At 42.8% G+C, this 12,934-nt stretch overlaps 1 protein-coding gene across 1 annotated transcript in view; it reads right to left on the reverse strand.

The window, feature by feature from the left end:
* The window catches only part of LOC124619796 (testis-expressed protein 10 homolog), a 157,958-nt gene that overhangs the window by 7,539 nt on the left and 137,485 nt on the right, over positions 1-12,934 (reverse strand). The window contains exon 9 of the mRNA XM_047146387.1: positions 4,100-4,254. Within this exon, the coding sequence (XP_047002343.1) occupies positions 4,100-4,254 (155 nt within the window). The remainder of the gene's footprint in view (positions 1-4,099; positions 4,255-12,934) is intronic.

A 12,934-nucleotide genomic window follows, 5' to 3' on the forward strand; every position in this document is an offset into this window, starting at 1 on the left:
ATGATATCTATTTCAAAGCATCTGGCAAGTCCGCATGGCCAGAACTGTCCATTGGGTATAAAACACAGTAACTCGTGAACAAAATGAGATATAGTCCTGCTCTCAATTTTAAATCAAATTTCAAATCTTACCCACATTTCATTCACTGCAGTGCAAGCTGAGATCAACCATAAGCAAAATTTATGCAATGCATTTTTACCTCTGAAAAATCTTTAAAATTTCAATCAAAATTTTACTTAATTTACTTACCGTGTAGTTTGTGTGATGAATAACAAAAATAAATTCAGTTCTTTATTGAGTGAAGATATCACACTGAAAGATGTGCAGAAATTAATTTTTTACCCACTACTTTTTGAAAAATTTGATGCTAAGAATTTCATATAAGCTGGAATGCCACCATCTCTCACTACAGGTACCAGCATTTGGCAACCAGTACAGCCATAACAAAAACACAGAATACAAACAGCACTTATCTAGCAGAGAAAGGGTTAAATATGGATTTTTGGTTGGTTTGAAAAAGTCAATAACTGCTGCTACATTATAAATTGATGTTTGAAGAAACAAACAATTTCTTTTTAATTTAAGTTTCTCAAAGCTCGGTCTCTCTTTTCCCAATGGTTCAAACTCGTCACCAATAATTCTTTTGGTAAATGTTAAGATGACTTAAACAGAAAGCATTTAAGATATATTTCTTTTATTGTTTAGTGACTTAACCACTTGTTTTTTTAAGCATGTCAGTTTGCAAGAAATATTTCCCATTGTGCATTAATTTCCTTAGAATTTCTTTAATTAATATAGTTTCAAAATATGAATCCCCTTTGCAGATATGGTGTATCACATTGAATTTATCTCGAGTATTCCTTTTTACCCAGTCATACGAGTTCTCCCATTTCCATGACCATTATGTATTTCAGCATTTTGATCACGACACAAAGTTCACTATGAAGTAAATGCCCAATCACGAACACATACAAAAACTGAACTACACTGTCCAGTCATATTACACTGGCTACGTGCCAATAGCCTAAATAACCACCTCTCGCAGTGCGGACTGTCGCGAGATGCGCAGTGAGAGAGTCGACGAGGTTCAGGAAGGTATCAACGTGAGTGCGGAGCCGTGCCGGCTCTAGTGCCGTGGCCAGCTGCGCTGGGTCTCTCGGCAAACGTCCGTGTCGCGAACAGCCTGAATGAGGTGGTCCCGCACATTCCCGATTGGGATTAAATCCGGGGAGTTTGGTGGCCAGGGCAGTACGGTAAACCCCTCCCAGTCCTCTTCGAACCACACACGTACACAGCAAGCTGTGTGAAACGTTGCATAATCCTGCTGGTGGATGCCATTGTGCCGAGGAGAAACACACTGCGTGTAGAGGTGGACATGGTCCCCGAGAATAGATCAATACTTATGTTAATCCCTCGTGCCTACCAGAATGACAAAATCACCCAGGGAATGGCCTCTGGCCTGGATCCTTCTGGCAATTGTTGTAGGGTGTTTGCCTTCAGACGTTTCAGAGCCTACAAACTGACAGGCATCTGACTAAGACAGCATAAAATGTAATTAATCTGAAAAGGTCAGCTTTTGTCACCGAATGAACATCCCATAGGGGGAATGGCGGGCAAATTCCAGTCTTCATCGCAGATGGAAAACAGTCAGTATGCGTGCGTGAAGCAGACGCCTGCTGCGGAGTACTGTACACAACAAAGTTCGTGACGAGTCGTCGAGGAGACACTGTCGGTAGCCCCTAGGTTATCTGGGCAGTCACATTATGATTGTTCATGCCTGTGAAATACTATAGCTACAAGATTGTAAAATTTAAACAGGTTTGTGTGCATGGGTACGGTTTGGACATATGTAGCTGCCAACTTAACTTTCTGCACGATACATTTACTTTCTACACAAATAAATTGCTGAATAAGTGTTAAATGTTCGTTTCACATTAATGGACATCATCACGCACTTCCAGTAAAACAGAATGCAATCAGTCGCTAAAATTTATCAATGTTCATTTTTTCTTTATTTACCCCTAAGGGAACTTTTATGCTCAACTTTGTACCCCCAATGATACATCAGCTTAGTTAGTTAACATGTTACACTTGGAAAGACTTAATCCACAGCAATATATTAATCAAAATAAACAACCTTATGCAAAAAAGAAATTTAATTTCTTTACTGGTGGTGCTGTGATCATATGATTCACAGTCTCTCCACAACAACATTTTGCTGTGTGCCTCATAATGCTGACACCAGCAAATAACGCGATACATGTAACTTTCTGAAGAAGGGCACTAAGTGCCCAAAACTGTTAAAAAAATTAAATTTCTTTTGTGCAACTGGTTGCTTATTATTTCGTCACATAAAACTACAGTTGCTGAGGATGGATAAAATGCTAAACATATTAATAACAAATGATGAAAACGCTGGTTTCACTAAGAAGAACGAGTGGATATCCAGCCAACTAAAATACTGGAAAGTGGTTTCAGCTGAAAGAACGATAACATGGTTTCACCAACATAACAAATACAGACTGATTTCACTTCAAAAGAAATATGGAGTAATTCAGTCAATATTCAAAACTAAAATAAACTGACCTGACTGTTTTTACTCAGTTGTTCCCACAGACAGTTTCACTTGACAGAATAAATGACTAATCCACCCGATACGTAAATCTACAACTGAATGAGTCAGTTGTTTTCCAACAACTGACTGAATTGACTTTGATGGAATCTACAGAGAAAGACGAATGGATTGTATCCCAGAAAGTTTTGTATTCATAGGTGTAGTGCCATATATTTCTTTATAATGGATGGTAATGGCAATTCATATTATTCAAAAATGGTACTGAGACAAGTGTACAAAGCAACTTGAAAACAACATTTTGGGTTCCAGCAACCCCATAATTTATAGGAAAGAAACTGTATTAAATTCTGCATGAAATTTGAGAGAAATTTTAATGATACAAATTTAAACTCTCTTCTTCTATAAATATTACTGCTTGCACTCTGAAATGTAGGCAGGTTACTAAACCTGCTATTTTTTTCCAACTCCTAACAAGTCATCCCTTTATCCCACTATCCAGGGAAAGGCAGTTGTGTTTTAATAGTTTGAAAACATGAGTTGTTAACACCCCATTTCATTTCAGCTTTCTTTTCTGACTGTTTCTCATTGAGAACAAAAACAAATTCTGAAAACAATAAATAAACTTTTGTTTGTTATTGCCAGTCTCTTCATAATTTATACTGTATTTTGCTGACTACTCATCCTATCCTTCAGAATTTGCAGCACAGATTTTCATCTCCAATTTTCTTTTTTCCAGTACACAAATGATTTTGAACTGACAAGTTCAAGTTGAACCATCATGGCATGTGCCCATAATCTCATAATCCAGTTAGGTGCCAATAAGGAAACGATGTGAAAGATAGTGTGAATTGAGAGTCACATATATTACATGTGTTATATATAAAATATCATCGGCTTAGAATGAAACCATCTTATAAACAATAATTGAGATCCAAGATTTTTTACGTAATAATTATTCTGTAAAAAACTTATCATCTCAACTATCAGTACGCCGATGGGAGGTGCTGTGTTCAGTGAGGGAAAATAAGAAACCATGTATACTGCTAGGCGAGCATGTTAAATGAAAAAACCATGCACAAGAAGTTTGTTTTATGTGTTTTAATAATTTGCAGCAGTTTTCAACAGCCAGGCATACATTTATCGCCACTGGGTATGTACAATTCTATTTATCTTTACATTAATACCTTAATCAATATACCCAAATAATTTTATTTCAAAACGCTACAATTATAAGTGAAAACCAAGTATAAAGGTTATGTCAGATAGAATGCAAAACTCATTAACTCAAAATCAGTTTACTTCACCTCTTGTTAAATTTGTGTTTTCTGAGATAGAATGTTTTCATTATAAGCTGATGATGTGTATTTAAGCTGATTTCCAATGGACATGAAATGAAACAACAGTAAAATTACAGAGAGAAACGAATGCTAGTTGTACTAACATGACATAGTATTTCAATGTCAGTCACAGAGTAGCTCTGACACTAAAATACCGCAGTAAAACCACTGAACGAAGTAGACTCACCGATTATTTTGTGAATCTTATGACATAACTGCTCAAGCAAAAGAACATTCTTCTGGGATAACAACTGATGGACAGCTTGAACAACTTTGTAAGGAACATGCTCTTTGCATAACTCATCAGGTAACAGACCAATCCACTTCTTGAATGAAGGACTCCTGAGGAAGAAAAATACATGGTTTATTATTGCCTGCACAATGGAAAAAGTGGAAAAAAAAGAAAGAAATAAAGTAAAAATGAAACGTGAACTGAATTTTTGTCAGTTCCATAAACTACATGTATTGAAGGTGTGACTTGGGAAATTTTATGAAAGCTCACCATTTTAATTTTCAAAGTATGGTATTTTGTATTTAATAGTCAGCATCACTTTAATGACAATGTGGCATAAGCAAATTCCACAAATTTTCCTCCTTCACGGGGGTACTTAGCTGATACCATGCTCCGTCTAAAAATTTCACTTTCATTTTGAAACGTCATATTAAATCATTGTCCCAGATGATCATGGTAACATTGTTTCATATTTACTGTCTATGCATCTGTATTTATTGTTTTATTGTGCAACAGGTAATGCACACATGATACTGCCACATGGTGTGATCACAGCTGTGCCCTTTCCTTTCTTAATTGGAATGCCCCATTGCATATGAGGGGTACTGATGTACAGTTAACAGTGGCGGAGAAAGTCCAGCTACAATTTTAGGTCACACGAAATGAGAAGTGAGTGAATTATTATTATTACATTTTTTTTTTATATATACATGCACATTGCCTACAGGCCTACTTCAGTCACTGTCTCAATGGTCAGTAATGACCGCAGTGTGGCATAAAAAGGTAGTGCCAGCAAGGAATAAATGATTGGCAAAACTTGCCATCGCTGGTTAATGTCCTATGTGTTTTCTTTCTGCTCGAAACGCAACAGGGGACAGCAGCTTCCCACATGAAAAGAACAAGGACATTCCACAGTGTAGAAGTGGAATCTGTGTCGCTATTGTCCACACATCTACTGTAGGAGTATATTTTGAAAACTGACAAGTCAAAATGAAGGGTTCACAGATAACGAGCAACTGAACAGGTTCAAGATGGGCCACACCGTGTGCCTACATGGAGCCCTTTTACAGGACTGTCGACAGTTTTTGGATGTGAAAAAGGTGGAAAAAGTGACAAAAAAATGGTTCTGAGCATTATGGGACTCAACTGCTGTGGTCATAAGTCCCCTAGAACGTAGAACTACTTAAACCTAACTAACCTAAGGACATCATACATCCATGCCCGAGGCAGGATTTGAACCTGCGACCGTAGCGATCGTGCGGTTCCAGACTGTAGCGCCTTTAACCGCTCGGCCACTCCGGCCGGCAAAGTGACAAAATTTAGCAAACAAGTGACTAACTTTATTTAAAACGTGATGACATTTACTTAAAAAATAACATTATTGATATAAGAAAAGAAATATTCCCCACCAAAAAGGCCAGATAAGATCATAACTCCTTAAAAACAAGAATAAATCATTTCTTTAACTTTTATTCTAATAACTGTCAAATGTGACATGCTTCGTACTTATTTTATCTTCCTGGACCGTATAAGGGGAATATCAAACTTCTATGTACTGTGCTGTTATCAACAGTAGATGTACAACTTTGGATGTGGTTTGCTAACTAATTACATAAGTTGTGTACAGTTTACAAACTTTCCACCATTATTAATAAACACTTTAGCTCATAATGTAAGTCATGTACTGAAAAGAGATAAAATAAAAAACAAGCTTGTAATTGCAAAGAAAATTACATCGGAGTAATTAATGTTTTTAATTCTTTGATTTTTTTGTTATAAATGATGTCATTAAGCATTTTTTTCTTTTATTAAATCTAGACTGGAGAGCATCTGCATCTTTTTTTCTGATTCTAAACTTCTTTCTGGACCTGAAGAGCAGCTGTCGACATGACCTGGGCAAACCTTGCTTTTTAAAAGTCTTTCTTTTGTAAGGCAACCACAAGCCTCACTAGTATCAGAGCTTATTAACTGCCATAAGTTTTCCTGTGCCTGCTGTCATTTTTAAGTATTTCTTCACATGATGAAAACTCTCTTTCTCCCCTTCAAATTTTTGTTGACTTTCTTCTTCCTGAACTGCTATTGTTTCCTCTTCATATTTTTGTTTTTCCCTTTCTTCTTCTAGATAGTTCTGGTATTTATTGTATGCTCTATGCACCAAAGAAATCAGTTCTTTGGTCATAGGTAGTTTTTCTGGTTCATCGTCATCGAAGTTCATTTTACCTTTTACTGTCATAACTGCAGTGACGGTTTTTTTCTGAATGATGTCTGTCTTCTGTAAGATATCTTCTTGATGGAAAGCAACTAATTTGCACCCTCAGCATTCCCATGAGACAGAGCTAGAGCTGCTGTCACCACTCTACTTGTCCACAACATTTTGCTTGAACTTGTGCTGGTTTCTAACTGGAGAAGCCAGTCAGTATCCTGAGGTAATATTTTTGAGGTGTTTACAATGTCACTGACACTTACATGGGATGTAAACAAAAGGTTAGTCAGAAATCAAAAAGCAGGAGTGGTGCCATATGGACAACAGACCTTTTCAATTGACCCTAATATCAACACTCAGTCGAGATGACATCGTGGACTGGTGAACAATGCACTGTTGCTGTGGAGGAGTTTTACAAAACAGTGGCAGCTATGTGGGTGTGCAACGTGTATTTTCTGCTCTATATAATCATGAACATCATGCCCCGCTCCAGTCAACACATACTATCAAGAGTCTGAATACAGAACTTTAAGGTAAATGGGTGACACACTGAGAAAGAGACGTGGAAGTGTAAAACACAAGCGCACACCGGAGAACGTTGCGTGAGTAGAAGAAGCCTCCAGCCGAAGTCCCGCCAATCTGCAAGCAAGCACACGCTGCAACCTGACACATCAAATCACAGGGTGTGGCTAATATTGCATGAGGAACTGCAATACCACCTGTACGAGGCAAGGCCACATGCAAAACCTCAAGGCATTCTATTAACGTGCTAAAGAACATCTTTCCTGGTCTCCAAGATCCCCTGACCTATCAGCATATGATTTTGTCCATTGGGGTAATTTGATATCTCAGATCTTCTAGTGTGACCCACTACACAGCATCCAGGACTTGTGAAGGACCAAATTTGGGAGGAGGTTAATCAAATCTCAGTGCCAGTCTTGCAAGATATGACGTCTTACTTCCATAAATGGCTGATTATGAGCATGAAGGAATATGGCGGCCATTTATGTGGTGTCATTTTTAAGTAATGGGCATTTTAATTGCAAGCATTGTAAATTATTGTAGTGTTTCTTTTATATTGCTCTGAATAAATTTGTATCTCTGGTTGAGGTTTGAAAATCACCTGTAAGTATTTTCCTTCTCTGCCAAAAAGCTACACAAACCACCTCAGATTGCAGAAAAAGTGACTAAAAGTGATTTGTAACAAGAAAAAGTAACTCAATGATACAAAGTGACTTCAGGTGATGAAAGTGACTTGTTGGCAGCAATGCCTTTTGTTTTCGAAACATTACTATCATGAAAAGTCACTAATTCACATTATTGGAAGCAAGTTGTGATGGTAAGCATTCACCACTCAAGAAAAGGATTTCTGTTGTGACTTGCCGAATTTTCAAAGTGCCGCCGTGCAGTTACGCACATCCTCTACAATGCGGCGCTGTCTGCCAGCCATGCAGCAGCAGCGCCACCTAAGCGGCCAGCTAGCCAGCGGCCACTAGACTTGGGCTCAGTTATGATTTGACTGTTAAAGTGTACACTGCAAACTGTCGCTGCGATCGATGCCCTTCCTCGCCCTACATCTGTTAAGGAACTGCAGGTCTTCGTGGGGAAAATAGCATACTATCACAAGTTTTTACTGTCTGCTGCTTCGGTGGCTCAGCCGTTGCGTCGCCTGTTGCATAAAAACGTGCCTTTTCACTGGTCCGCGTCATGCGATGCGGCTTTCCAGAAATTGAAGACTATGCTGAAATAGGCCCCGTGCCTGGCTACTTATCGACCTGGCCAACATCTCGTTCTTGCCACAGACGCCTCTCAATACGGGGTCAGTGCAGTCCTTGCGCACCGTTTTTCTGACAGTTCTGAGCAACCCATTGCTTATGCCTCCAAAATGCTCACAGATGACCAACAAAAGTACTCTCAAATTGAAAAAGAAGCTTTGGGCATTATTTATGCTCTTCATAAGTTTGGTGTTGTTCTCTATGGATCCAAATTTCATCTTGTTACGGATCACAAACCACTTGTTTACTCGTTTCAGCCATCAACGACACTTTCCGACAAGGCTGCACACCACCTCTAGCATTGGGCTTTTTACTTGTCTCGTTTCAATTATGAGATTCATTTCCGGCCGACAGCTCAACATGCGAATGCTGATGCACTGTCTTGCCTTCCCATGGGTCCTGATCCGGCATTTGATACCGACGAACTTTTGTGTTTCCACCTGGATGTTGCCGAGCGGCGGGTTGTGGATGGGTTCCCATCACCGGGGTACCGGCTGCTATGAGTTCTGACCCTACCCTCTCCCGGGTTTTACGCTGTATTCAGAAGGGTTGGACAGATTGTCCAGCGGCTAATACTTCTGATCCGTTGCGGAACTATTACGCTTTGCGTTACTGCCTCATGGCTAGGGATGGTGTTATCCTCCTTTCCACCGAAAATTCTTCGCCGCGTGTTGTGGTACCTGCGTCTTTGCGTGCTTCGGTCTTGCACCTCCTTCACCAAGGGCACTGGGGTGTCTCTCATACAAAATCTCGGGTGCACTGTCATGTGTACTGGCCCGGCATCGGCTCCGAAATCGCACACACGGTCGCTGCCTGTGGCCCTTGTGTGTCACAGACCGCCGCCCCGAAGTCATCTTTGTCACTGTGGCCTTCGCCTGAGAAGCCCTGGGAGCGTATTCATGCTGACTTCGAGGGACCTTTTTTACGTACTTATTGGCTTCTCGTTACTGACGCCTACTCTAACTTTCCTTTCATTGTCCGTTGCACGTCGCCTAACACCTCGGCAACCACCAATGCTCTACCTTGCATTTTCTCTTTGGAAGGCCTTCCCTCTACTCTTGTTACAGATAATGGTCCGCAATTTGCCTCTTCCAATTTTGCGGATTTTTGTGCCCACCACGGCGTCATGCATGTTATGGCCCCTCCGCTCCATCCACACTCAAATGGTGAGGCTGAACGACTGGTCCACACATTTAAGGCTCAGATGAGGAAACTCCTGACTTCTTCTGCTGATTTTTTTTTTTTTTTTTTTTTTTTTTTTTTTTTTTTTTTTTGTGGTTTTAGGGCACAAAACTTCTATGGTCATTAGCGCCCAGCCTGTGACGTAGGAAACAGGAAAAAAACGAAATTTAAAACCAGCAGCAATGGGAACAAAGTCATAAAATTTGAGAAACTAAAGGCAGAAGGAATGCTTAAAAATCCACTATAGAAAGGGGTTGGTGGTCCCCAAAAAAAGCTTCAAATGACTGACGTCATTTCACTGTCACTAATAAACTGGAGAACGCAGTCGGCTGAGCGCGTGTCATCTGCTAAAATCGACGATACATCAGGCGATAGCTGTAGACGGGAGCGTAACGGATTAAAATAGGGGCATTCAATTAAAAGGTGTCTGACCGTCCACAGCTGAGAGCAGTGGGGACAGAGTGGGGGAGGATCACCACTTAAAAGATGTCGATGGCTAAAAAGACAGTGCCCTATCCGGAGTCTAGTTAAAGGTACCTCCTCCCGACGACGCGTTCGGGAGGAAGAGGTCCAAGCGCAAGGAAGGGCTTTCACTTCCCGCAATTTATTATGGGGAAGTGTTGACCAATGCGCATGCCATAAATGAGCAACTTGGCGACATAAACCGCTCCGTAGATCGGTAATGGGAAACGACTGAATAGCTGGCCGAGGAAGAGAGACTGCAGCCCTGGCCGCTATATCCCACAGATACCAGCGTGTCCCGGGAGCCAGAGGAACTCCACCGAGACGCCCCCCAGGTGGAGCAAGCGCAGACAGTCCTGAATCCGGTGGACCAGAGGGTGCACAGGGTAAAGAGCTTGGAGACTTAGGAGAGAGCTGAGAGAATCTGAGCAGATTACGTACTGTATCCGCTGATGGCGGCGGATGTAGTGGACAGCCTGGAGAACTGCGTAAAGCTCCACAGTATAAACCGAACACTGGTCGGGAAGCCGAAAGTGATTTGGGGTGTCGCCAACAATATAGGCACTCCCTACACCTAACGATGTTTTCGAGCCATCGGTGTAAATAAATGTGGCGTCCGTCATTTGTGCACATAGAGCAGCAAATGCCCGACGGTAAACAAGTGTAGGGGTACCATCCTTGGGAAATTGACATAGGTCTCGGAGCAAGTCGATCCGGGGACGGAGCCAAGGCGGTGCTGTACCCCAAGTTGTCAAGAAGGTTTTAGGAAAGCGGAAGGAAAGAGAATGGAGCAGTTGACAGAAGCGGACTCCCGGGGGTAGTAGGGAGGAGGAGCGGCCTGCATACCCTACATCAAAGGAGGCGTCGAAAAAAAGGTCATGGGCCGGATTAGCAGGCATGGAAGACAGATGGCTAGCATAACGACTCAGAAGGACTGCCCGCCGATTGGACAGCGGAGGTTCAGCAGTCTCAGCATAAAGGCTTTCCACAGGGCTGGTGTAAAAAGCTCCAGACACTAAACGTAATCCACGGTGGTAGATAGAGTCGAGACGCCGAAGAATAGACAGCCGAGCAGAGGAGTAGACTATGCTTCCATAATCCAATTTCGAGCGCACTAAGGCGCGACAGAGGCGGAGAAGGACCACTCGGTCCGCTCCCCAGGAGGTACCATTCAGGACACGGAGGGTGTTAAGGGAACGCAGACAGCGAGCCGAAAGATAGGAAACGTGGGAAGACCAGCACAGTTTTCTGTCAAACATAAGACCCAAGAATTTAGCGACGTCGGAAAACGGAAGGTTGACAGGACCTAGATGTAAGGAGGGCGGAAGAAACTCCTTACGTCACCAAAAATTAACACAAACGGTCTTACTGGGTGAGAAACGGAAGCCGGTTTCGATGCTCCACGAGTGGAGGCGATCGAGACATCCTTGAAGACGTCTTTCAAGAAGGCTGGTCCGTTGAGAGCTGTAGTAGATCGCAAAATCGTCCACAAAGAGGGAGCCCGAGACATCAGGAAGGAGACAATCCATAATTGGATTAATGGCGATGGCAAACACTACAACACTCAGCACGGAGCCCTGGGGTACCCCGTTTTCTTGGGAGAAAGTACGGGAGAGAGTAGTGTTCACCCGCACCCTAAATGTGCGCTCTGCCATAAATTCGCGAAGAAAAAGGGGCAGCCGGCCTCGAAAGCCCCAAGAGAACAGTGTGCGGAGGATGCCTGTCCTCCAACAGGTATCGTATGCTCTCTCCAGATAAAAAAAAATTGCTACCGTTTGGCGTTTCCGGAGAAAATTGTTCATGATATAAGTGGAGAGAGAAACAAGATGGTCAACTGCAGAACAATGCTTTCGGAAGCCGCATTGGGCTGGTGTTAAAAGACTGCGGGATTCCAGCCACCAAGCTAAACGGTAATTCACCATACGCTCCAAAACCTTACAGACACTACTCGTGACAGAAATGGGGCGATAGCTAGAGGGGAGATGTTTGTCCTTTCCCGGTTTCGGAACGGAAACGACAATAGCTTCCCGCCATCGCCTGGGAAAGGTACTGTCGGTCCAAATTCGATTATAAAGGCGAAGGAGGTAACGCAGACTATGGGTTGATAAATGCAGCAACATTTGGACATGGATACCATCCGGTCCTGGGGCGGAGGAGCGAGAAGAAGAGAGGGCATGTTGGAGTTCCCGCATGGAGAAAACAGTATTGTAGCTTTCGTGATTTTTAGAGGAGAAAGCAAGATGTCGCACTTCCGCTGCACGTTTCTTCGGGAGAAACGCTGGCGGGTAATTTGAAGAACTCGAAATCTCAGCAAAGTGCTGACCCAATGAGTTAGAAATTGCGACGGGGTCCACTAAGGTATCATGCGCGACAGTGAGCCCAGAGACCGGGGAGAAACTAGGCGCGCCTGAGAACCGTCGAAGCCGACTCCAAACTTCTGAGGAGGGAGTGAAGGTGTTAAATGAGCTAATAAAGAATTTCCAGCTTGCCTTCTTGCTATCGCGGATGACGCGACGGCATCGCACACGGAGCTGCTTATATCGGATACAGTTGGCCAAAGTTGGATGGTGACGGAAAATACGAAGAGCACGTCGCCGCTCAAGTATTGCGTCACGGCATGCCTCGTTCCACCAAGGAACTGGGGGGCGCCGGGGCAATTCGGAGGTGCGTGGTATTGAACGTTCCGCAGCTGTGAGAATAACGTCGGTAACATGTGTGACCTCATCGTCGACGCTGGGAAAGCGACGGTCATCGAATGTCGCTAGAGACGAAAAAAGTGTCCAATCGGCTTGGGCAAACTTCCAGCGTCGCGAGCGCATATATGGCAGTTGAGGCTGCAGTCTAAGAACACATGGAAAGTGGTCACTCGAGTGTGTATCATCAAGGGCGAACCATTCGAAGCGCCGAGCTAGCGGAACAGTACCGACCGCAAGGTCCAAATGAGATAAATTTGTCGTGGAGGCAGACAAAAATGTGGGGACCCCAGTGTTGAGGCATACTAGATCCGCTTGGTGGAAGACGTCTAGCAATAGGGAGCCACGTGGACAAGGATGCGGAGATCCCCAAAGCGGGTGGTGGGCATTGAAGTCCCCAACCAGCAAATAGGGGGGTGGAAGCTGATCAAGAAGATGAAGGAGATCAGCTCGTGCCATTGGTGTGGACGATGGA

The sequence above is a fragment of the Schistocerca americana genome, chromosome 6 (genome assembly GCF_021461395.2).
Source record: "Schistocerca americana isolate TAMUIC-IGC-003095 chromosome 6, iqSchAmer2.1, whole genome shotgun sequence".
Classification (NCBI taxonomy): domain Eukaryota; kingdom Metazoa; phylum Arthropoda; class Insecta; order Orthoptera; family Acrididae; genus Schistocerca; species Schistocerca americana.